Source organism: Octopus sinensis, linkage group LG4 (assembly GCF_006345805.1).
Source record: "Octopus sinensis linkage group LG4, ASM634580v1, whole genome shotgun sequence".
In the NCBI taxonomy this organism is placed as follows: domain Eukaryota; kingdom Metazoa; phylum Mollusca; class Cephalopoda; order Octopoda; family Octopodidae; genus Octopus; species Octopus sinensis.
In genome coordinates this window covers 152,719,551-152,746,140 of record NC_043000.1, presented here as the reverse complement: position 1 = coordinate 152,746,140, position 26,590 = coordinate 152,719,551, and the positions used below count along the sequence as shown (strand labels likewise).

The following is a 26,590-nucleotide window of genomic DNA, read 5'->3' as shown; positions in this document are numbered from 1 at the left end:
ATGTATGTATGTATGTATGTATGTATGCATGTATGTATGTATGTATGTATGTATGTATGTATGTATGTATGCGTAGGCATAAATATACATAACCCTTAATCCTTTTTATCTTATATAAATATTGAATATATAAAAATTGTTCGTTTATTAAACAAGGATCCGATGTTTTTGATTCTTGGCCTCTATCCAGAACGGTTCAAGATACAATGCAAATACCACAATCCCACGATAGACCAATAAATCAAGTGAGTGCTATAAAAGTCATATTCTTAGTATTTATATTAGTGCTTGAGAACCAAACTCAAACATGAGTGTGGTGGAGTTGACAGGCCAAGAATAAAATATCAGATTAAATCAGTGTCTTTGTTATGGTTGTTTGCTTAGTGAGGTTTTGCATTCAAATTAGGACATACATTAACATTTCAAAACCCCAATAAATTTACTGATTAGATATTACATATCAACGAATATATATATATATATATATATATAATATATATATATATATCAATGAATATATATATATAAAATAGAGAGTCCCAATAACAATTTTAGCAGCGGGTTTAACAACAGTAGCATCACGGACATTAGCAATCACAGCGATCTCAGTGGCAGGGAATATACAGGTGATATTCCATTAAATAGTATTGATAATGGGGTGTATAATGTCGAAGACAACCGTAGTTCTTACAATCATCATAGTAATAAGAACGCCGTATTAATATCGGAAGCCAATCCCAATAGAATAAGGTTCTTATCTAGTAATTCCAAGATTAGAAGTGCCATTTACCAACGCAGAGTTTATACTGAATCAGATGTCTACTTGTATATTGGAGCGTCATCAACAAAATTGGCCGTGAGAATATCGAACCACTTCACAACGTTTCGCGATTTTGGAAAACAACACGCGACCGGACTAAGTAAATTAATCTGGCGTTTGAAGAACGCGAATTCAGCCTTTAGACTGGAATGGTCGATTTTATCGGTGTCTGTACCGTTTGATAGAGGAAAAAGAGTCTGTAATCTTTGCAACTCTGAACTTTTTCACATTTTGTTCGCCCGAGGGCAGCTAGTTAACTCGATTTTGCAAAACTCTTTTAGATGTCCCCACTGGAGGCGGCATACATTTCTTGCATACAACTGAAGTCTAAGATAATTAACACCTTGATGTCCTAAGAAAGAAAAAAATTTTTGAAAAAAAAAAAAATTTTTGAATTAGTTTTGAAAGGGGAAATTACTCCTCTTTTAGCGTATGATCTGCTACTTATTTAGAAACAATATCAGGGATTATACTCTCCTTGTTTGACAAGTCATCTGGCTATAAACTGGTCACAGACGAACACACAGACACAGGTTTTTATCAGCTGCTTGACCAACAATAGCCGCAACGTATTTCTCCCTAGCTGCTTCCTAGGCATACTGCCACACATACATAGGCGCACACACACATACATATAGGTAGTTTCTCACACCCAAATAAGATAGCTTTCATTCTTAAAACAATTCGAACATTAACACTAGTTATACAGAATATGTTCACACTCTTTGGTTTTCTGCAATTCTTCCCCTACCCGATGTTAACCGGAATTTGACCTCGAATTATCTCAACGGACTTTTTCGTCGGCCTTCACCCACCCTGACGTCAACGCATATTGAGAGACAGTCTTGTGCCATTCATACCATGGGCTCCTAGGGAGCGTTTGTTCGAAAAGCTTGCTGCGCATTTGTTTGGAGATTTAAGTTCCTGGATTTTCCTGAAGAGAATGCTGCAAAATGGTCTCCTTATTCAATCCGAATTAGGGAATTTGCAGCCTTTGAAACATGTGTGGAAAATAATAAAAAGGAATTTTGTAAAATCTTCGTTCAGCTCCATTTCTTCCCTCACTAAATATATATATATGTATGTATGTATGCATGTATGTATATATATTGGTGGTAGACTTATGGCCCTCAGAATAAAATGCTGCAAGTAACTATTTCTTATATATTTTATATAACGAGGGCGTGTTAAGTGAACATTGATCCGTTCATTTGATCTAATGGTTCACTGGACATAAACCTTTGTCTGAAATTTTGTAGAACTAAATAGATGGGTAATGAATATTTCCTCATTCCGTATGTACGAGGGGCGTTCAATAAGTAATGCTCTTGACCCACTTCCCATTGCAGTAGAGTAACGAAACTTGGCACAGTTATTAGCCTTTTTCTACATAGGAACCACCCAGAGTTACGCATTTCTCCCATCGTTTGATGCAGCTCTGGAGACCGTTTTTGTAGAAGACCCCCCAGTTTGGTCCTCCAACCACGACGTGACTTCAGAAATCAAGGCTGCATCATCTGGGAAACGCTTTCCTTTCAAAAACAACTTCATGACTGGGAAGAGGTGAAAATCAGAGGGTGCAAGGTTAGGAGAGTAGGGAGGATGGGGGAGGAGTTCATAGCCGCACGCCTGTGCTTCTGATCTGGCGACACGCGAGTTGTGGACCGGAGCGTTGTCCCGCAGGAGGAGGATGCCTTTGATGATCTTGCTCCGCCTCTTGATTTTGATAGCTTCTCTTAATTTCCTCAAAAGTGAAGCATAATAGGCTCCTGTAATTGTGGTAATCTTTGCCAGGAAATCTGTCATCACTACTCCGTCCTGGTCCCAGAAGACTGTGAACATGACCTTGCCAGCGGAGGGCTGCACCCTTGCCTTCTTTTGAGGAGGTGAGTCACGGTGCTTCCACTGCATTGACTGGGCTTTGGTCTCTGGATCATAGAGATGGACCCAGGTTTCATCCTGTGTAATCAGTCTTTTGAAAAATTTTGACTCATCTTCTTGGCACATCTCCAAATTCATCCTCGAGCACTCGACGCGTTCTTGCTTCTGGAAAGGTGTGAGCAACCTGGGAATCCATCTGGCAGACACTTTTTGCATATGCAAATGGTCATGAATGATAGTTTCCACAGACCCGGTACTAATCTCGACCTCATGGGCTATTTGGCGAATAGTTATGCGTCAATCTTCCAAAATGACAGCCTCAACTTGATGGACAGGTGCCTCATCAATGGCAGAAGGAGGGCGACCAGATCTGGGAGCTGTTTCCAGGGAGTTCCGACCATGTTTGAATTCACGATGCCAGCGTTTTACAAGGTCATATGATGGGGCATCATCACCATAAGTTACTTTCATTTCATCAAAAGTTTCCCGTGGTATGCGTCCTTTCAAATACAAAAACCGGATCACTGCTCGACACTCAACAGGCTCCATTTCACACTTAACTCAATTCAAACACCTGTAAATCAGAAACCACAATTAGTTCAGAGCCACTTAATCTATAGAGATATAAATAATTGCACATGCAAAATTTCAGCTAGATCAAACAACTGCAAGTGGGTCAGGGGCATTACTTATTGAACGTCCTTCGTATTATAGAGCTGGTGCGTTTTCTTAGTTCATTATTTTATAGATATGAGCTGTAGGCAGAGACAAATGTCTACATGTATATTTCTAATATTTGAAATGAGAGACAGAAGACATTTATCTCTCTCCGTATATTTTTCTCTATTTCTCTCTCATAGAAAGAATTAAATATACTTGTAATCAACTATATATTTACATATTTATTTTTAGAGCTATGTGTCCTGATAAAATTTGAACTGATATATTTTCTATTTTCTCTTTTTTCATATTTATAAGGTTTTATACAATTCTGAACTCAACCAAGTTATTACAGTATGTAATGAGTCGGTTCTGAAGGTAAGTTCATCATGACCAGACAATTTGAATATTATTGTCCTTAATATTTCGGCAAGTGGAGGCACATGACCTAGTGGTTAGAGCAGCGGACTCGCGGTCGAGGGATCGCGGATTCGAATATCAGACTGGGCGATGTGTGTGTGTTTATGAATGAAAACACCTAAGCTCCACGCGGCTCCGGCAGAAAGTAATGGTGAACTTCTGCTGACTCTTTTGCCACAACTTTCTCTCACTCTTTCCTCCTGCATCTGGCAGTTCACCTGCAACGGACCAGCGTCCCGTCCAGGTGGGGAACCTATACGCCAAGGAAACCGGGAAACCGGCCCTTATGAGCCAGGCGTGACTCGAGAAGGAACAAACAAAGCAATATTTCGGCAAGCTGGCAGACACGTTCGCACACCGGGCGAAAGAGTCGCGTTTTGTTTCTTTTAGTGACCAAGTTATTCAATTGGATTTATTTAATTGTTGAAGGTTTCTCGTGAGGGTGAACTTATTGTTGAGTGTTATCGTTGAATTTTTGAATTACTTGTTATTGTTCTTTTTATATATTATATTTGTTTTCCTCCCCATTTATAAGTGAAGTAGGAGACAGTTTGGTGAAAGAACAAGTTCCAACTGGCAGTTATGCGGCAGCCACTGGAAGGAGTTTAGCTGCCGATATGTTGCAAGTGAGAGAAATTAAAATGGACCAGAAGAAGTTGAAAGAATTCAACAAACTTTTGGAAAAGGATGGTACCAGCTTAAAGTTGACACCACCAGAAGGATTTACAGCAAATATAATGAAGCGGACAGTGGTATACGGAACCCTGTTCCTGGAGACAAAAAAAATTGGAAAAGCCACAGTGGAGCCGATAGAAGAGTGCCTAAAAGAGGTGAAGAGCCTCACAACTTTTTATACAAGAGGAAAAAAGTACGAAACAGTGGAGGTAAGATTCACAAATGAACAAGAAGCGATGAACCACTCCACTGTGACGCTGAGAACACCAGAGTGTGAACTTCTATCGACCTACTGTAGCAAATGTGTGGCCAGAATCAGGATCGGCAGAGTGCCCCCTTGAGATTGAGGAGGCGTGGCTGGTGGCAGCCATTATGTATAACACAGAGGAGGAAGCTAAAGTTTTAAAAGTAACAAGAACGACTGAGGTAAACTGTTGGGGATACGAGCTTGAGGTGGCGGTCCAGGTCAGTTTACAGGATTCAGATAAAATTGCAGAAGAGGTCATACTGCCGGAGGAAGTGAGATTAAGAGTGGTGGTGGAAGGAAGACCTCCCATCTGCTACCAGTGTGGATTACGGGGACACATGAAGGCAAGGTGTTCCCAGAAACACGACGAGGAGGTGATGGAACAGGAACAGCAGGGAGCGGAAAAGAAGCAAAACGTTGAGGTGCAAAAGCTAGTCGGCGAAAAAGAGTACAGAAAATGTGGTGGAAAAGTACACAGTGTTGAAGAGAAGGAAACGCGGATTCACCACCAAAAAGTCCGCAAAAAAAGAGAAAAGAAAATGCAGAGGAGACTCAGTGTGAGAGACCAGCAACGCCAAGGGAAATCAGCGCGGAGAAGAAAGTGAAGTTGCAGAAGCGAAAGAAAGAAAGACGGGAGATGCCAGTTGCATCGACTGAAAAAGCGATAGAGAAAAAAAAGGTATCAATACCAGTAACATCCGAGGAGACCAATAATGGAAGACAGGAAGGATTACAGAAGGGGAAACATATACGGAATATGTTAGAATATACAAAAAATGTCGGAATTTTAAAAATGAGTACTAAAATAAAATCTAAGATTAGGGTGAAGTTGCCGCCGAAAGAGTTTAATGAGGCCATGCTGGAGCACCGCCGTTAGTCGAGCAAATCGACCCCAGGACTTATTCTTTGTAAGCCTAGTACTTGTTCTATCTGTGTCTTTTGCCAAACTGCTAAGTTACGGGGACGTAAACACACCAGCATTGGTTGTCAATCTTGCTTGATAGAGCGAGAGGCGAGAAATGAAAAGAACTGTTTGGAGACAAAATAGAGATAACGCCAATACAGGTTCAATTTGATGAATTGCCACTAGTGGTGGAATTCGACGAATTGACGCAGTATCTAGCGTGAAAAAAAGAAAGTAAATATTTTTTATTAATGAATTTTAAAAAGATGCAAAAAGAAAAATGAACTGATTTTTAAACGTTATCCATAAACAGTTGAATGACACTGCCTGCAAGTGGGGAGCAGGTAAGACATCTCATTTCCATTATTATAATCCATTTATCATTCATTCGTTCTATGTTTTATATCCCCAATGTACTGTTTTGCCTGTCCGTGTATCGTCCCCTCTATGTCGAGCCTGACTGCTCAAATAAAGAAATCCGCACGACGACATTTATCGGCATTTCGTCCGTCCTTACGTTCAAAGTTCAAATTCCGACTAGGTTGACTTTGCCTTTCATCGGAGTCAATAAAATAAGTACTAGTCGCGCCTTGGGGTCGATGTAATCGAATTACCGACCTCTTAAGGTTCTGAGTGCAAATTCTTCCGAGGTTGATTTTCGGAGTCGATAAAATATGTACCCGTTCTGCACTCTTGATCTCTCTCACAAAATTTCAGACCTTTTACCTACAGTAGAAGAGAATATTACGACTAACCACAGAGGCGGCGAGCCGACGAAAGTGTTAGTACGCCGGCCAACATGTTTAGTAGTATTTCGCCCATTTCTAGTTTATGTTGATACATATTATCGCCTACCCCTTTTCTTTCAACCATATTATATCTTCTGCTGGATGATAACCTAATTTGTCACCCAATTTAATGCCCCCACTCGACACTGGGTGCTTTCAGCAGAATTCATCCGATGAAAACATTCTAATTGAATTTCTGGTTTTAGAATAACAGAAACTTTGTACATTAGGTGAGAAATCTCTGCATATAATATCATGGGGGCTGCCCTCATCCTTTGAAATAACTATAAGAAAATTATCTCAAAGCGTCATCTAAAAACTGTTGTTTTTGAATACACATTTGTGAAGGAATATGTTCAATTTCTGGTTCGTTTACAGCTAAGACTATCTCCTATTTTTTCTTTCTCTTTTACATATTTGTTTCGAAAAGGTTTGGGAATTTGAAACAGGAGATTTAGTTTATCAAATTGCAAATGCTCACGGACTTAATATTGAAATTACAAGTCTGGCTGTAGAAGATTCAGGATACAGATTAGCAAGCGGAGCTTTTGACGGTAAGAGGGAGACGTTTTCTGGCTCGAGATCTATAGAAAAATGTGCACTATTTTGACCCCGAAAAAAAGCTTTATAATATAATAGTGCTACTGCCGCTGCTGTGGCTGCAGCTGCTAATGATGATGATGATGAAGAACCGATTTGATTCCGATTTCCAGTTTTAACCACTTTAACCCTTTAGTGTTCGCATTATTCTGCCAAAATTAATGCTTTTTCATCCACATTGTTTTGAACTAATCATGCATTATCTTGTAGTTATGAGATTTTGATGAGGTAGCTGTTCATTTTTAAAACGATATTGTAGGGTTGGTGTGAGAGGCCAGACCTGGCCAGTTTGAACATAAAAGAGGCAGAATACTTTTGGCCGGATATGGCCAGTTTAAATGCTAAAGGGTTAATAAACATCACTAATACTCTTTGGTTAAATTTGTAACTTGGGAAATGTGTGGATTCGAGTTTGATTTTGTGATAACTATGTTGTTATTGTTGATTACGCTGTTATTGAAGATGCTGATGTTGTTAGAAGCTAGAATGTAATGAATACGTATAAGTTCGATGGAGTCTACAGAACAGTTTGGATTGTAGAAGCATGAAGCGCTTTCAATTACAGCATGAACACTCACGGTAGCAGCAACATAAACAACACCAAATATCCCTGTCAATATTTTTACTTTATGATTTTTGTTTACATCGAGTATTATTGGCGCCGTAGAACAATACTAAAATGAGTATCTCATACAGATTCGATATTCGTATGAGCTGTTAAACTTCACTTCTACATTTCCGACTATATTAGTCTCGAGAGTAAAGGGATAGATTCATGAAAATAAAACTATTGGTACTGACCAACAACCCATTCACAATCGAACCGTTTGTAGGTAGCATAAACTCTTCACTAATCACTAAGTAGTTTTTCAATACCATTCATCTATTTCCTCGTGTATAGAAAATCTAGTAGTAACCGATTACCTTCAGCAAACTCATGCTGTCAGAGGATTATATCTTTATATATCAAAGAGAGGTTGTGTGGCGTCTGTCTCCTACGATTTAGATTCCTAACTACTCCCACATTTTGCGGTGCAGTTTAACCAAAACCTGATATCTTATAGTCGTGATTCATATCGAGCCCTTCTGGGTATTAGCGCGCGTCTACGATGAGTCTACGATTTTAAAAAAATTTACCATAATTTTTTCCCATTTTTAATGCATTTTTGGCATATATAATGGAAGTAACTCTCTAAAATTTAATAATTAAATCTCAGAACGTAAAAAGCTACAGTAACACCCCCCTTTGTGGTTAGCCATATTGAGATGGCTATTATACTTTACATCTCTAAAAATGCTTATATAGTTATTTCCCTTACAAACCCGAGCAACGCCGGGCGATACTGCTAGTGTAACTATAAAGCCATAAATGAAATATCTGTAAACAACACGGTATAAACGAATGATTTCGATTGCATTTTATCTTTGATTTATAAAGACATCACTAAAGGCTTTAGGATTGTTGTCTCTCAATAATTAATTCTTTCATTCTTAAAACAAGGATTGAAAGAGACTAAACCTTAGTTCTGGCAGCGTGAAACAGATAGAAATCAAATCTGTCTTCTAACGAGGAGACTAATCTTTTGCACGTAACTCTTGCCGAGACCTGAGAACTCCTCCCCACTTGGAACGTGTGCCTACACTCAGAGAAACGTCAAATCGTTTACAATGGCCAAGACCTCTTGAGCATTACACCTCATACAGTCTCATCATTTCAGGTATTTCTTATGTATCGTATCCCAATACATAAATGAAACACTGTGAATATACGTATAAGCTTTAAGCTTATAAATGTTCACCGTATATTGGCGATAGAAAATAGTCTAATATTGAGGCATATAAGCCCTCGATAGGAAGAAATGGGCATTAGAATACATGGAAATCGAACCCACACTTTTTATATTTGCGATAAGTATGCTGACCACGAATATATTATTGCGAATATAAGAGGTGCGGGTTCGATTCCCACACGTAGTAATATCCGTTTTTTTCTGTCGAGGGCTTATATGTCCCAATATTAGATTATTTCCTATAGCCAAAATACGGTGAATACTTATAAGCTTATAATTATACATACAGAATTTTCACGCATCGCCGTTTCTTCACTTACGCATAAAGAAATTCATTTGGCTTTTGAATGTTTTAAACTCTAAGCAGTCACTATTATATAATTTCAATTGATGAATTCAATTGAGTTTGTCACTTAACAGGGTCACTTCTCATTTGGGACATTGGATCTGGAAAATGGTGCAAGCGGATGCCCTGTGTTGCTTCCAGCAAAAACATGAGTGTGTTAACGATGAAGTATTTTATGAAATCAAGCGAAAGACTGATTATTGCTTTGGGGTGGAACAACAAAGTGAAAATAATATTGGTAAGTTACGTGTAGAGTACAACATTTAATTTTTTAATCGTTGTCACAGCAGGAGTAGATCTTTGTAAACATGGTTCTGACGTAGTTCGTTGCATCACACACACACAGAGTTAAGAAATCGTATGGTATAAATCTGGTGGTTTGCCAGTAAAGCATGTTCACTGGCTTAGTGTTCGTTGGATAATTGATTAATGAGAGAGACGGGAGATGGAAGATATGAGCATCTTTATTTATCACTGCAATTGTTTCGACTCATCTAGCATCGATCCCTCGCGGGTGGGACACTGAACATCTGATTTAGATGTATCTGTTGGTGTAGATGTGTCTCCTCAGGTGATTTCAAGAGGTATCTCGTTAAAATAAACACTGTTTCGCATGGTCTTCGTATATCTAAATGGCAAATTAAGGTATACAGCTTCATACTTATGGAAAATCCATAACAAATATCAGATACAAAATTAAAAAAAAACAAATACACAGTACAACAAAAAAAAGATGCATTTTAAAGAGATACCTCTTAAAATCACATCTACGCCAGCGGATACACCTAAGCCAGATGTTCAGTATCCCACCCGCAAGGAATCGGTGCTGGATGGGTCGAAACAATTGTAGTGATAACTAAAGATGCACGTATCTTCCATTTTCCGTCTCTCTTATTAATCATATATATATACATACATATATATATATAATGTTTTTACAGTTATCTATGATTTCTTAAGACAGCTAATTCCACCCACCCTTCTCCATGGGCTTAATAAAAAAAATAATAATAAAGTAAATGAAATATCTTAAACGAATCACCAGCTATCATTGTCAAGAATATAGTGCAAGTACTTCAATAAGTCCCCTATTTTATAAACTCGTAATAATATTAGACCGGAATGTAAAATTGATTTTCTTTCTTCTAAACTAAAAGTAGTTAGTACTTCTTGAATTAACTGCTTATTTAAGTTTGATATTTTGTAATATTTTCTAGGATTCCTCTGATTCAAATCAATTGCTCATACTGAAAGAAGTAAGTCAAGAACTTTTAGATATCTTCGACCATAGACGTTTAATTAACATTCTTTCGACTTCAAATAATACTCAGGTATGTATGCTTTCTCTTTACATGTTTTCGTAATTAGACTGTTGTTTTGCTGTGGTACCGTTTGTTGGTTATATTAACCTTAGTACCTAGAATGGTACTTATTTCTGCTGTCACTGTTTCGCTTAAAAAAATATGACGGGATTTAAATCAATGCCTAAATACCACACGAAAAATGAATACATACATACATACATACATGCATACATACATATATACATAACGAAAATAGACAATCATGCTTCGCTAATGAGATCAAACAAAACTGAAACATGTCCGTTGCTTTCACCTGTTCGTACTAAAAGCAAGATCACCCCTTCCTGTATTGTCTTTATTTTCTAAAAATTTCGATTAGTTGGTATCATTTTAGGAGGAGGATGAGGAGAGGAGAGGAAGAACTGTATATGTTTAAAAACACTGTTACATCAAAGAAACAAGGTATTTAAGGAAACTGCCCTAATTCCTAATATCATTCCTGCAGCGACCACGGAATCGATTACAAGTCAAAAACAGGTGACCCACGCTCATGACATCCACCACGCCAATGATGACATCCCCATCAAGCCCTTAATATGGATGGGATGCTTGTCGGTTCGCCCTACCGATGTCAACCCAGATACAAAGCCTACGGTTTTCAAATGAAGAGTGCTAGGAAGTCAAAAAATTGTTAGGCTCACATAATCCCACGGTCCTTCCAGATTGACCATACACAATCTTTCTTTCTTCATCCCATACGATTTGTGCTGAATGCCTTCGTGCATCATATGCCCGATAATAGACTCCTCCTCCTGGCTCTGCTTGGCGATAGTGCTCATCAATCTGAAGGGATAGTCGTCCATAATGTTCTGGACTTAGCGTCTCAGTTCGACCGTCTTAAATACGGCTGGGTTTCAAATGACGGATCCAAGAATCTGGAGGTCTGCGAGTCACTATGGTTGGCGACTAGAACCACAGCCAAATTGACCTTTGCTTTCTTTCTTTTTATCCGTTCAGACACTATCATGTTGAATGAAAGGTTATTACCAGTTCAAATATACTTGGGGCATATTCGAACCCGTGAGAAAACAATTCATTGTGTTTTGCCATGGAGAAAATTTCTCGCAGTAGACAAATAGTGAATTTGCCCCAAGCATATTTGTACTGGTAATAACCTTGTATTTATACACATCACTGCTTAGTCCTACCCTATCCTCGTAACTACCATGCTAATACCGTTGATACAGCTGAAAAAGAGAGGAGTAAATTAAAACTTGGCACATACAATGTACCATTACGTTAGGTTGTCTTTCATTTATGGTTCGCTAAAATATAATTGCAAATGTCCATTATGCACTGCACATACACTGTAACAAGGCCTGGACGATAAGGTAATGTTTGTAGTTGGTTGAATTGATTTCAGTATACGAATGCAACTTGCTTTATTGACTCATGATTGATTTGAACTCATAACATAAAGGGGTGAAACCAAATATCGCAAGACAAATAGTCCACCGTTCTACAGATTCCACTGCTCCACTTTGTTTCCTTAATTGATTAAGAGCATAAGCTCAAGTCCATGGATTTTGTGGGTAGGGAACATCCGATTGAAGCGAAGCCAGAACTTGACTACAGCTCAATTTATCGAACCGCAAGGCTTAAAAAAAATCAAAGCACTCTTCCAGGTGAGACTTGAATACAGATCGTAAAAGAACGTAAACCAAATGGAGCCAAACAATTTCTCTGACAATCCATCACTCCATTGAATTTTCTTTGACAATAATTAATGTCTAACATAGGTAGATTGACGGAAATGTTGGAGAAGGATATAGGCGATTAGAATCGATCGCAATATTTGATCGGTACCTATTTACAAGACCCTAATTATGAAAGGTTATCCTTGAAAATGATTGAATTCAGACATTGTTACAAGGCCTCAGATTAGGTGGGGATGTTTTTGTTGATAAAATCGACTTTAATAGTTGACAAATACTTCACTTTTGACATATGTTTATTGGCGAAATGTTCATAGAACTAAATTTTGAATTGAAAGTAAGCCAAATATATTCTGCTTTATTTTCATATCAACATGGATATTACATATGTAGATACCTAACAACCAAATCAGCTTCGAACAATCTAATCAAACAACTCACGACCTGAACTCTCTCGAAATGTCGAAACACCAGACATCTCACCCCGAGAACTCTATCGAAATATCTTGTTTAAGCCTTCTGTCTCCAGATGTAATCGTGCTAGGTTACAGCAATGGTAACTGTGTCATATGGGACATTTTATCAACAAATGTGAAAGCAATGTATGTAAACTTTATTATATTCCCCATTTACTTTTTTTGCTGTTATTTGTGTGGTTCAAATTTCATAAGGATAACATTCACATTTCACTTTTTCATTATCCGTAAAATTTCGGTAAACTTTAAATTTTGTGATGCTAGCAACCAAACCGATAAGATTCCCTCCTTTTTACATTAAGAACACTATTGTAAATAAGATTAAACATTTTTTTTTACATTATCGGTAGTTGTGTAAGGCAGCGAGCTGGCAGAATCGTTAGCACGCAGGCGAAAGGCTTAGCGGTATTTCGTCTGCGTTACGTTCTGAGTTCAAATTCCGCCGAGGTCGACTTTGCCTTTCATCCTTTCGGGGTCGATAAATTAAGTACCAGTTTCGCACTGGGGTCGATGTAATCGACTTAATACCTATGTCTGTCCTTATTTGTCCCCTCTGTGTTTAGCCCCTTGGGAGTAGTAAAGAAATAGGCATTTCGTCTGCCGTTACGTTCTGAGTTCAAATTCCGCCGAGGTCGACTTTGCCTTTCATCTAGAAATACGTCAGCCAATAGATTCGGCGATATACATTTGACTAATCCAAGTAACATTATATTATATCGATCTTTTCCAGTTTAAGCATACAGCATTTAAAAGACTCTGAAAGCCCACATCAACAAGACAAAGAAGATGCTAGAGTTAATATGATCAAAATACTCAATTATAAGAAAAAGCGATCAGACAGAAAATATTCAATGTAAGTTAAGATTTTGCCAATCATCCAATGAGTATTTATTTTATGCACAAAACAACATAAATCAGAAGAATAGAAATAAATTGAAAATTACAAAGACTTACTGTAGGTGAAATAAGGATGTAAACACCGTGAAGGGTAGCTTAATTTGCATATTTGTGCTTTTGAACGCTCAGCCTACTTTATGATTGCATTATATAGCAGTTGATCTGCGCACTTGAATAGGCAAGGAAGCCTTATACGTCGTCTTTACGGAGCGGTCAACTAATTTTAAACCAACAAGTCAGGAGACTACCTCATTTGTTCTTTTTTTTTTTTGCACATTAGTTGCAAAAAAAGAAAGCATTTCCATTATTATTTCACCTACATCGAAACTTTGTAACATTTAGATTTATTTCACTTAAAATATATATTTTCGCTTGAAACATGACTTTTCAAACTCACACAGACACACAAGCACACACATACACACAACACACACACATACATACATATTGAGAGAGAGAGAGAGAGAGAGAGAGAGAGAGAGAGAAGGAGAGCAGGCCAATAACAAAAGGCGAAATCAAATGCCAAAAGCAACAAAAATTCAAAGGATGCTCACAGTTAACGCTCAAAGACGGGAAAAATTTATGAAGTAATTCATAGAGTGAAAGTATAGTTGTCGAAAAGAGAATGCTTAATTTGCATATCACAAACACACGTGCGCGTGCACACACATGTCAGTATATGTTGTCTGAATCAATATGAAATAAGTGTAGAGAATTCAATAAAATTTAGAGAAATTATGTAATTTACAGAACAAATAAATATTTTGTTTCCCCAGTTTTCACCAGAGAAATGACACACAAATACCCGAGAATATACTGCGTCAATAAGGATGCAGCGAAACCATATCAATTTAATTTCATTTATAACTCAACTCATAGAGAGCCAAAATCTAGCTGATAATTGCTCTCATTAGATGTCGCTAAATGCCTTTAGTGATGGCCTCATTTCGAAGTTTTTCGCAAAAACATTGCTTTTTTTTTTCACTCGTATTTTTATCAGAAATATGTTTGTATCGTTTCTAGATGCATTAATCTATGTAGTTTGTTTATTTTTATTTATTTATTTTCATCTTATCAATAGGAAACTGACAATCGCAAACAAACTTCATAAAAGGAGAATGACAATTGGCCCTAGAAATTCAATGTTTCAATTCAGAGGCTCCGAAAACAGTCGCCAAGTTATGGTAAATATTTGTAGTGGAAATTATTGAGATTATATTAGTCTTTTAACTGCTCCAGTATACTCCTTACTCTTTTACTCTTTTACTTGTTTCAGTCATTTGACTGCGGCCATGCTGGAGCACCGCCTTTAGTCGAGCAAATCGACCCCAGGATTTATTCTTTGTAAGCCTAGTACTATTCTATCGGTCTAAGTTACGGGGATGTAAACACACCACCATCGGTTGTCAAGCGATGTTGGGGGTACAAACAGAGACACACAAACATACACCCACATACACACACTCACACACACACACACACATATATATATATACACATACACGACGGGCTTCTTTCAGTTTCCGTCTACCAAATCCACTCACAAGGCTTTGGTCGGCCCGAGGCTATAGTAGAAGACACTTGCCCAAGGTGCCACGCAATGGGACTGATCCCGGAACCATGTGGTTGGTAAGCAAGCTACTTACCACACAGCCACTCCTGCGCCTTCATACAGCCACTCTGGGTGAAAATACGTTTTTATACTAGCAAAAAATCAAGTGAGATTTATTGATCGGGCGATTATATTTTTAGGTTGCATGGCGAGAAGTTTGCTTCCCAACCACATGGTTCCGGGTTCAATCCCACCGCATGGCATTTTGAGCAAGTGTCTTTTATTATAGCCACGGGCCGACCAAAGTCTTGTGAGTGGATTTGTTAGACGGAAAACTGAAAGAAGCCCGTCGTTATGTGTGTGTGTGTGTCTGTATTTGAACCTGACTATCACTTGACAACAGGTATTGGTTTGTTTACGAACCAGTAACCAAGCGGTTCGGCAAAGGAGACGAATAGAATAAGTACCAGGCTTAGAAAAATGAACTAGGGTCGATTCGTTCGACTAAATATTTTTCAAGGAGGTGCCCAGCATGGCCGCAGTCAAAATGACTGAAACAAGTAAAATTTAAAGATATAAATACACGTATGAATATACTCACATATATACACACATATTACTTAGCCGTGTCTTGTCAATTTTTTGTGAATGTTTGTATGTCTGTTTTGTGTCTGCACATGAAATAAATATAGTGTACATGTATTTCACGCGCTAGATTATAATTGAGAAAACCTCATGTATCTCTTTTATTGATGATTAGATATTTAATGCTTGCCTAAATGCACAAAGAAAAACACACACACACAAGCACTGACTCATACAAACTCGCGGAAGCTCATGTACGCACCCATATACTTACAGACACACACACACACACACACACACATTTTGCCCTGCGCGAGAACGATTTTGCTAAGGCTAAGTCGTAAAATTGGTTCCCAAATTCGGCAGAAGGCCAGCAGTTTCGGAGGATGCGGTACGTCGATTACATCGACCCCAGTGTTGAACTGATACTTATTTCATCGACCCCGGAAGGATGAAAGGCAAAATCGACCTGAGCGGAATTTGAAATTAGAACGTGAAGACGGACGAAATGCCGCTAAACATTTTGCCAGATCGCCGTCCTACACCATTAACTAATGTTATTACCTTTTACTGAAGTGGTGAACAGACAGAATCGTTAACATGCCAGATAAAATACTTGAAGACATTTCTTCCGATTTTACATTTTGAGTTCAAATGCTGCTGTGTTCGACTTTGCAATTCATCCTTTCGGGTCGATAAAATGAGTAGCAATTGAGTACTGAGGTCGAAGTAATCGACTTCTTCCTCCCCACAAATTGCTAGCCTTGTACGTTTATTACTTTTTACTGAATATGAAACGTTTATTACCTTTTACTATTAAAGGGTGATACAAGGAAATTTTCCGCTAATATTTCCCCGGAAGAACGGAGAGAAGAAAATTATACGGAAGAGTTTATTAATGTTTCAACACAAGACATTTTAAGTAAGTATGGTTGAAGTTTCATTCAAATTCTATATTCTTTTCTACTCTAGGCACAAAAGCCCGAAATTCTGGGGGAAAAGACCAGTCGATTACATCGACCTCAGTACGCAACTGGTACTTAATTTATCGACCCCGAAAGGATGAAAGGCAAAGTCGACCTCGGTGGAATTTGAACTCAGAACGTAACGGCAGACGAAAAACCTATTTCCTTACTACCCACAAGGGGCTAAACACAGAGAGGACAAACAAGGACAGACAAATTATTTAAGTCGATTATATCGACCCCAGTGCGTAACTGATACTTATTTAATCGACCCCGAAAGGATGAAAGGCAAAGTCGTCCTTGGCGGAATTTGAACTCAGAACGTAGCGGCAGACGAAATACCGCTGAGTATTTCTCCCGACGTGCAGACGTTTCTTATTTCTTTACTGCCCACAAAGGGCTACACTCAGAGGGGACAAACAAGGACAGACAAACGGATGAAGTCGATTATATCGACCCAAGTGCGTAACTGGTACTTATTTAAGGCAGCGAGCTGGCAGAAACGTTAGCGCGCCGGGCGAAATGCGTAGCCGTATTCGTCTGTCTTTACGTTCTGAGTTCAAATTCTGCCGAGGTCAACTTTTCCTATCATCCTTTCGGGGTCGATAAATTAAGTACCAGTTACGCACTGGGGTCAATATAATCGACTTAATACCTATGTCTGTCCTTGTTTGTCCCCTCCATGTTTAGCCCCTTGTGGGTAATAAAGAAATAGGTACTTATTTAATCGACTCCGAAAGGATGAAAGGCAAAGCCGACCTTGGCGGAATTTGAACTCAGAACGTAGCAGCAGACGAAATACAGCTACGCATTTCGCCTGGCGTGCTAACGATTCTGCCAGTTCGCCGTCTTAGCCAAATTCTGTATTATCACACAGATTTCGCAGTGTTTGAGTTAACGACTGGTGGCGAAAAAGCCATCAATAGAATCTACATCGCTTCGGTCTTTTTGACGATAAATGATGAAAATGTTGGATGTGGGGGTGGAGAATGACGTGGCTGATGTTGCAGAAGATACATTTAATAATTCAGCAAGTAAGAATGTTTCAATAAATGATATAAAATAGTCATGGTAACAGAACATTCAGAAAAATACACCGTTACAGAATTTTAGTTATACACGCACACACACACACTCATTCAAACATGCACACACGCACACATGAAAACAAACACGCATAAATATACACACATACACCCCCATATGTATGTGTGTGTATGCATATGTATATATGTGTGTGTGGAGGCGCAATGGCCCAGTGGTTAGGGCAGCGGACTCGCGGTCATAGGATCGCGGTTTCGATTCCCAGACCGGGCGTTGTGAGTGTTTATTGAGCGAAAACACCTAAAGCTCCACGATGCTCTGGCAGGGGATGGTGGTGATCTCTGCTGTACTCTTTCACCACAACTTTCTCTCACTCTTACTTCCTGTTTCTGTTGTACCTGTATTTCAAGGGGCCGGCCTTGTCACTCTCTGTGTCACGCTGAATATCCCCGAGAACTACGTTAAGGGTACACGTGTCTGTGGAGTGCTCAGCCACTTACACGTTAATTTCACGAGCAGGCTGTTCCGTTGATCGGATCAACTGGAACCCTCGTCGTCGTAACCGACGGAGTGCTTCCATCCATATATGTGTGTGCTTACACACACACACACACACACATATACATACTCACGTGGGGTGCTGAAAAGTTCCTGGCTTTAAGGGTGTCGGGAAAGGCCTGGCGGGATGACCAAACATCACATAAACTGAAGGCTTAGAAAAACTGAAGGGCCCCTGCAATAACGTGTGAATCTGAGAGGGGAATATGTCGAATAAAACCGTAATTAACTGAACCTCCTGTATTTTCTTTTACCCAAAGCCAGGAACTTTTCAGCTTAACACCCCCAGCCCTGTATGTATATATATATATATATATATATATATATATATATATATATATATATATATATATATATATATATATATAGTTAATCCAAACAAGAAAGCAAAAAAAACACAACAACGCGAGGACGTGGACAAATATAGTATTATTGGACGCTCGGGAAAGAAGGAAAGAAGGAGGGTTTAACGTTTCGAGCGGAGCTCTTCATCGGAAACATAGGAGAAGGAAAGATCCAGAGAAGGGAAGACAGAGGAAAAAAATCGCCAACGGTACACACGAGGTCACATACACACACACACACACACACACACACATATATATATATATATATTTACTCTTTTACTTGTTTCAGTCATGTGACTGTGACCATGTTGGAGCACCGCCTTTAGTCGAGCAAATCGACCCCAGGACGTATTCTTTGTAAGCCTAGTACTTATTCTATCAGTCTCTTTTGCTGAAACACTAAGTTACGGGGACGTAAACACACCAGCATCGGTTGTCAATCGATGTTGGCAGGGGAACAAACACAGACACACAAACATACACACATACATATACATATATATACATATATACTACGGGCTTCTTTCAGTTTCCGTCTACCAAATCCACTCACAAGGATTTGGTCAGCCCGAGGTGCCAGACAGTGGGACTGAACCCGGAATCATGTAGTTCGTAAGCAAGCTACTTACCACACAGCCACTCCTACGCCTGCAAGCAAAGACACAGTATTTCGTTTTGCAACCATAATATACTGCTTTTCTATAGTATTCAAAGCCAACACTGAAAGCCAACACGTATTCTTTGTAAACAATTCGATGGAAGACAGAAAAAATTTGGTAATGGATGTATACGCATAACTCTTGATATATGAATATACACCCATTAGCAAGACTATGACTGATGTCTATGCGAAATAGCTGACGGAAAGAATAAATTTCGAATATAGCCGCATAAAAGAAATATGTGTGAAGCTACTCTACTTTGCGATAGCCGTCAGGAACACCTAGATTATTCCGTGACTACTCACACCTACAAGTGGCGTAGAAGGAAACAAGATCTCATGGAACCTGGTTAAAGATACAGTCAGCCTCGAAGTGGTTCGGTATAAAACGTTCAAAATGTACAAGTTGTACGAAAACATGTTTGCTTATATGCAACAGAAAGAATTCATCTTACTGCAATAGAGAAAATACTTCCAGGTATTTTCAAAGGAAAGGTTGTAATTTAGAGAACTTAAATTATTACAAGAGATTTATATAAGTGTTTATGTATGCATGCATGTGTGTGTGTGTGTGTGAAGTGGAGGCGCAATGGCCCAGTGGTTAGGGCAGCGGACTCGCGGTCATAGGATCGCGGTTTCGATTCCCAGACCGGGCGTTGTGAGTGTTTATTGAGCGAAAACACCTAAAGCTCCACAAGGCTCCGGCAGGGGATGGTGGTGATCCCTGCTGTACTCTTTCACCACAACTTTCTCTCACTCTTACTTCCTGTTTCTGTTGTGCCTGTATTTCAAAGGGCCGGCCTTGTCACTCTCTGTGTCACGCTGAATATCCCCGAGAACTACATTAAGGGTACACGTGTCTGTGGAGTGCTCAGCCACTTACGCGTTAATTTCACGAGCAGGCTGTTCCGTTGATCGGATCAACCGGAACCCTCATCGTCGTAACCGACGGAGTGCTTCCATCAATTCCCTGTTATTTTTTGTGTAAGCACAACTTGTATTAGTTGAACTAATGTTAAGTTTTCAGTGCTATTTTTGACAGGACCACGTTCTAAGCAGTACAATTTGAATAATGGTAGAAACCAAACTACGAGTGATGAAAAGGCTCCATTGCTGATGTGTAATTCAGATCCTGTGATTGCTGTTATCTACCAAGACGACTGCATCCGATTCTGGAATACAGAAGTAAGAAATGATTCCAATTTATCATATTATTTAACTTTTATTAGTTTAGGGACGGTCAGAATTTAAGCAGAGGGGGGGGGGAGAAGCGAGTAATTTACTTAACGAAATTCTAAGAGATGGAGCTAAAAACTAACAGAAAGAAGGAAGAGAAAAATGTTCTTAGCTTTGACGTCTCGGTCATCGTATGGTAAAAATTAAAATGGCCAGCACAGCCAACAAGGGTCAGTCGGAATTTAGGGACGGTCAGAATTTAAGCACAATATTAGTTTAGAAGATTTTCAGAATATTAACTACGTTTCACTCCCACTACGAATACTTAGTTTTGTGAAAAGCTAAAGCATTTGTGGGGTGAAAGCTATAGTAGATGGGATCTCCTTAATCAATATCTATAAAGCTGAAATGCGAAAAAGTTGTTTGATTTCTTGGTTATTTGTCTCATTTTGGGATGGGAACGGTTTAAGAGGCGGTAGATGGGGTCGTATTGGCACCAACATTTACACTTGGGGGTAAAATGGGGTGGGCAATGGGGTGAGGAGGGTTGCAAGTCGCTAATGGCCACCGTTTGGTTGCCATGGTGAGGAATATGGGAAAAATTGAGTTTTAAAGAAGATAAAGACAAATTTTTTTTTTTAAATAAGAAAAGAAAGGTCAATAAAAAGAACCAGGCAAAAAAGACGAACAAAAGAAGAAAGGGAAAAGGAGACAACACACAAAACAACACCACCCCCCAAACACCCGAGCGAAGACGGGTCAAAATAGCTAGTATATTATATATTTAATTTATAAACCATATATGGATGAAAACCAAGTCGACTTCGGTATAATTTGAACTAAGATTGTTCGATTACTTCAGGGCCATGATTAAAGAACTCGTTCCATGTCCCTATTGAAAACCTGAATGCACCAGTAAATACAATATATATTTCTTTACCACCCACAAGGGGCTAAACACAGAGGGGACAAACAAGGACAGACAAAGGAATTAAGTCGATTCCATCGACCCCAATGCGTAACTGGTACTTAATTTATCGACCCCGAAAGGATGAAAGGCAAAGTCGACCTCGGCGGAATTTGAACTCAGAACGTAACGGCAGACGAAATACGGCTACGCATTTCGCTCGGCGTGCTACCGTTTCTGCCAGCTCGCCGCCTTCCATATAAATTACCTATATATAAATTACCTATTTTATATATAAATTACCTATTTTACTATTTGTTTTCATTTCTCTTAGGGTCAACTTCTAACAAAACTGAAGCCAATTGTGAAACACAGTAGTAATTCTCTGACTTGTATCTGTCATGATAACGACTGTACCATATTAATTGCTGGTGACAAAAGTAAGTAGCTACGAAAATCCCTTTTGTTTTTCTTTAAAAAAATTACATTTTTTAAAAAATATATATGATTGAATCAGAGCTAACAAAGGACTAAACTACAACCCAAATTAGGGGGAGTAGGCTGTTTGAAATGTGAGTGAATGCTAATTATTTTCAGGGATATGAACCGTGGATACTTTAGTCAATATCATTTAATCCTATTGCCTAAAGTTCTGCTGTTGAAGATACATTTTCGTTTCTGTTTTGTCTCGACCGTTTGAAGGAATAAGAACCTAGCTAAATGTGGTTTGTGTTCTGTCACGAAAGTCAAGTGGTGCGTACAACCCAAATACTTTCAAAACTGACAGCGATCCAGCTAGATATATGAAAATACCAAACGAAACTGCAGCTAATAAACACAAATGCATGGACTTGTGCCAATGTTAAAAATCATTATTATTATGGATGTTATTATTGTTATTTTTGTATTGCTATTGCTAGTATTGATTTCTAAAACAGGCATATCGCCACATATGCTTTGTGGAAGAGAACAGTTGATTGCATCGGACCAGCATTTGACTAGTACTTAGCTATCCTGAAAGATGAACAACAAATCGACCACGGTAGGACTTAAAATTTCAATAAGCAAACACTGAGGATCTTTTGTTTTGTGCTCCTAACATAAAGCAAATTCAAGTAAAGAGGCTGGAACCAAACATGGGGACAGGTACCTTATGCAGAGATAACACCACATGAATTAACACAGATGATTGTGTATGAGATGGAGATAGTGCCAAAGTGCAGAGACATATAGGTACAACAGAAGCCCTCTTCAAAACTAGACTCAACGATCGCAAATCCTCTTTTAAAATTCAGATTTTGTGTTTAGTGGGACAACAGATTATATTGAAGAGTTCCCTTTTCCCAGGGGCTTACCTGAACTTTAAAATCGAAATTCTTTTTCCTTGTCCTCATAGCCGAAATATGTTTTAGTCAGATAGTTGGTTCTTGCCTTATTAAAAGTCCTCTCACCATAAAAAGGAACTTAATCTCCCACGCCAACCACTAACACACGCTCATATATGTACGTACCCACACATGTTCTTAAAAACCTCATTCACCTCTCTTTCTCCTTCACTCTCTCCACCTTCTTCTTCTTACTCCTTCTTTATTCCTCAATTCCATATACGAACAATTGGGACGGACAATTTGGTCAGTGCAGAACACTGACTAAAGGGACTGCTCTAAAGAACGAAACGTTAGTGGCCATACTTAGGTTTCATATATATTCATACACACATCACACCACACCACACACATGTTTGTATTTGTGTGTGTGTGTGTGTGTGTGTTTGTGCCTCTGTGTGTGTGTGTGTGCCTGTGCGTGTGCTATACGACGGATTGGTCAACTAAATTTCACTTACAAAGCATTGGTCAACGCGAAACGACAGCAGACGAGACTTCTCAGAGTAAATCTAACTGGGATCGAACATGGGATCTCGCGGCTACAAAGTGAAATTCATTAAACATTTGCTTTCCTTTTAACGTTGCTGTTTTATGTGTTTTGGTGTGGAGGCGCAATGGCCCAGTGGTTAGGGCAGCGGACTCACGGTCGTAGGATCGCGGTTTCGATTCCCAGACCGGGCGTTGTGAGTGTTTATTGAGCGAAAACACCTAAAGCTCCACGAGGGTCCGGCAGGGAATGCTGGTGATCCCTGCTGTACTCTTTCACCATAACTTTCTCTTACTTCCTGTTTCTGTTGTACCTGTATTTCAAGGGGCCGGCCTTGTCACTCTCTGTGTCACGCTGAATGTCCCCGAGAACTACGTTAAGGGTGCACGTGTCTGTGGAGTGCTCAACCACTTACACGTTAATTTCACGAGCAGGCTGTTCCGTTGATTCGGATCAACCGGAACCCTCATCGTCGTAACCGACGGAGTGATTCCATATCCATATTTATGTGTTTTGGTATTTTAAATATATTTATTTTATTTTATTTACTTTCCCTCATTTAGAATATCATAATATTTTTGATAACGCAGCATCGATGAATTTAAACGCAAATCGGTATTTAAGAAAATAAGGTCATAATAAATGTAAGATGAAGTTCGGATCTTTATCTTTTGACCGACAGATTTTTAAAATAATTTTTTGTAACACTTTCAAACTTCGGACACTGGTAGAATGTGTCATATAAAACATCTTTTACTCTTAACGTTTTTGAGAAAAGCTTATATTTAGGAAGTTATTTCACGTTAAAGTTGTAGTATTTCGATAATTTCAACCAATCAACGACGTGTATTCAGCTGAATAAAATTACAGCGGTTGTTTGTCAACAACAATTATTGGCGATGTATTTTTCGTTTGTCACTGTTATTTATGACATCGTTCGTGCATTTGTACTGGTTTTAAGGTGTTAGGGTTAGGATTTTAGGGTTAGGGTTGTCATAAATAACAGTGACAAACGAAGTATACACCACCGGAAGTTCTTGTTGACAAACACCAGCAGTAATTTTATTCAGCTGAATACACGCCATGGATTGGTTGAAATTACCGAAATACTACAACTTTAACGTGAAAGAACTTCCTAAACATAAGCTTTTCTCAAAAATGCTAAAAGTAAAAGATGTTTTATATGACACATTCTACCAGTATACGAAGTTTGAAAGTGTTTGGTTACAAAAAATTATTTTTTTTAATCTGTCGGTCTTTTAAATAATGTTTATAGTCTAGATCAGGAGCCCTGCGAGCCTCTGCCTAGAAAAGTGTGGAGCTGGAAAAACCATTTACACACCGGACAAAATGCTTAGTGGCAGTTTCTCTCTTTCTCTTTTACTCTTTTAGTTGTTTCAGTCGTTTGACTGCGGCCATACTGGAGCACCGCCTTTAGTCGAGCAACTCGACCCCGGGACTTATTCTTTGTTAGCCCAGTACTTATTCTATCGGTCTCTTTTGCCGAAACGCTAAGTGATGGGGACATAAACACACCAGCATCGGTTGTCAAGCAATGCTAGAGGGACAAACACAAACATACACACACATACATACATATATATATATATACATATATACGACGGGCTTCTTTCAGTTTCCGTCTACCAAATCCACTCACAAGGCTTTGGTCGGCCCGAGGCTATAGTAGAAGACACTTGCCCAAGGTGCTACGAAGTGGGACTGAACCCGGAACCATGTGGTTGGTAAGCAAGCTACTTACCACACAGCCACTCCTGCACCTCTCTGTTTACGTTTTGAACACAAATTCCTCCGAGGTCAGTTTTGTCTTTCATCCTTTCGGGGTCGATAAAATCAGCACCAGTTGAGCACTGAGGTCGCTCTAATTGACTAGCCCCCTCTAAAATGTTAGGCCTTCAGCAGAAAGAATTTATAGGCTCTGATATATTTGGGTTAATGTTCACATACTAGTCGTTAACCATCCTCAGTGAGAACACCAGTCCAAATATATCTTTTTATTTTAATCTCTTATTTTCATTGTCGATGAAGTAGGAAAGAAATATCTCATATCTCCAAAGTAATGTTATTTCTTTTATTTCTTATTTCCCAGTTGGTTACTTGACATTATGGAATATCGGAAAATTCTTGCAACAATCAAACTCAGAAGAAAAGGTAGGCATATTTTCGAAATTTCGAGTTTAATATATATTTTTTGAATGATTTTTTTTCTTTTAGTTACCATGTTTGCTACTTTTGTTGTTATATCTGTATTTGATAGCATATGATAATCTTTTTTTTGTTTTTCAAAAAAAAAATGCCTAAAAAAATCATCCTGGGATCCTTATGAGAAACTGATCCTCCTATAAGCTTTAATGCACACAAAACTTTTGCAAGGATGAAGAGCAAAGTAGACCTCGGTGGGAGTTGAACTTAGAGCGCAAGGAACCAGAAGAAATGCTGCTGAGCATTTTGCACGACTTGCTAACGATTCTGCCAGCTCGTTGCTTTATGATAGATTCAAATTTTGGTTCAAGGCTAGAAATTTTAAGATGTGGGGTTAATCGATTTCATCGACCACGCACTTGACTGGTACTTTATTTTATCAGCTCTGTAAGGATATGTAGGATGTGATATTGGCCCTTGGAGGGTGCCACGCATTTCCTTACATAGTTGTAGAAAGGAAAAATAGCAAGAACACGAATCTCCAAACAAATAACAATAATAATTTATTTTTGCGAAAATAAGCATTTCATCTCTGGACATCGGTAGCCTGGACGCCTGCGTGTGGAAACAGCAGAGTCAATTTAAATCACAATTGTTGAAAGCATTCTTCACAGCTCGCCAAGTCGTATTCACCTTCAACGGAGCTTGTCTGGTCGCATCTGGTTCTGTCGGTAGCAGGAAGCAAAAATAGAATAGCAGTAAAAGCTAGCTACTGCTGATTAAAGTGCATGCGTATAAGGGACTTCCGGCAAGCTTTCCGGAAGACTAATACTTGCACATGCGTAAATGAAAATCCCAAAATGGCATCTGGAACCTGGCGTCACTACAGATAAAAATCAGAATTGACCAAAGCGGTTTTGAACTCAGGACGTAAAGAACCGGTACACTAACGATTCTGCTAGTTCACCACTTTGTAACGTGAAAATGATTCAGTCGTTCTAAGCATTGCATTACACTGCACCTTATTAAACTTGCTCGCTAGTGCATTACATTACATATTGTTTACCGCACGCACTAACGCGTTAACCTCTAAGAAATCGGTCAACCGAAAGAAAAATCAGTTAAATCTCCCTTAAGCATATTTTCCTTCATCGCAACTGAAAGAACTTATTGAATAATATAATTTTAGATACACTGTATCTGGAATAAAAATGAGATGGCCATGCAAAGAATGCCT

The 26,590-nt window shown here is 38.9% G+C and overlaps 1 protein-coding gene across 1 annotated transcript in view; it reads left to right on the top strand.

Annotated features, from left to right (window-relative positions):
- LOC115210608 (WD repeat-containing protein 64-like) overlaps positions 1 to 26,590 on the top strand; it is an 83,641-nt gene that overhangs the window by 40,847 nt on the left and 16,204 nt on the right. The window contains exons 14-25 of the mRNA XM_036502585.1: positions 157 to 245; positions 3,680 to 3,739; positions 6,826 to 6,949; positions 9,206 to 9,369; positions 10,349 to 10,462; positions 12,544 to 12,752; positions 13,357 to 13,479; positions 14,605 to 14,707; positions 16,483 to 16,582; positions 20,278 to 20,420; positions 21,653 to 21,758; positions 25,301 to 25,362. Of these exons, the coding sequence (XP_036358478.1) occupies positions 157 to 245; positions 3,680 to 3,739; positions 6,826 to 6,949; positions 9,206 to 9,369; positions 10,349 to 10,462; positions 12,544 to 12,752; positions 13,357 to 13,479; positions 14,605 to 14,707; positions 16,483 to 16,582; positions 20,278 to 20,420; positions 21,653 to 21,758; positions 25,301 to 25,362 (1,397 nt within the window). The remainder of the gene's footprint in view (positions 1 to 156; positions 246 to 3,679; positions 3,740 to 6,825; positions 6,950 to 9,205; positions 9,370 to 10,348; positions 10,463 to 12,543; positions 12,753 to 13,356; positions 13,480 to 14,604; positions 14,708 to 16,482; positions 16,583 to 20,277; positions 20,421 to 21,652; positions 21,759 to 25,300; positions 25,363 to 26,590) is intronic.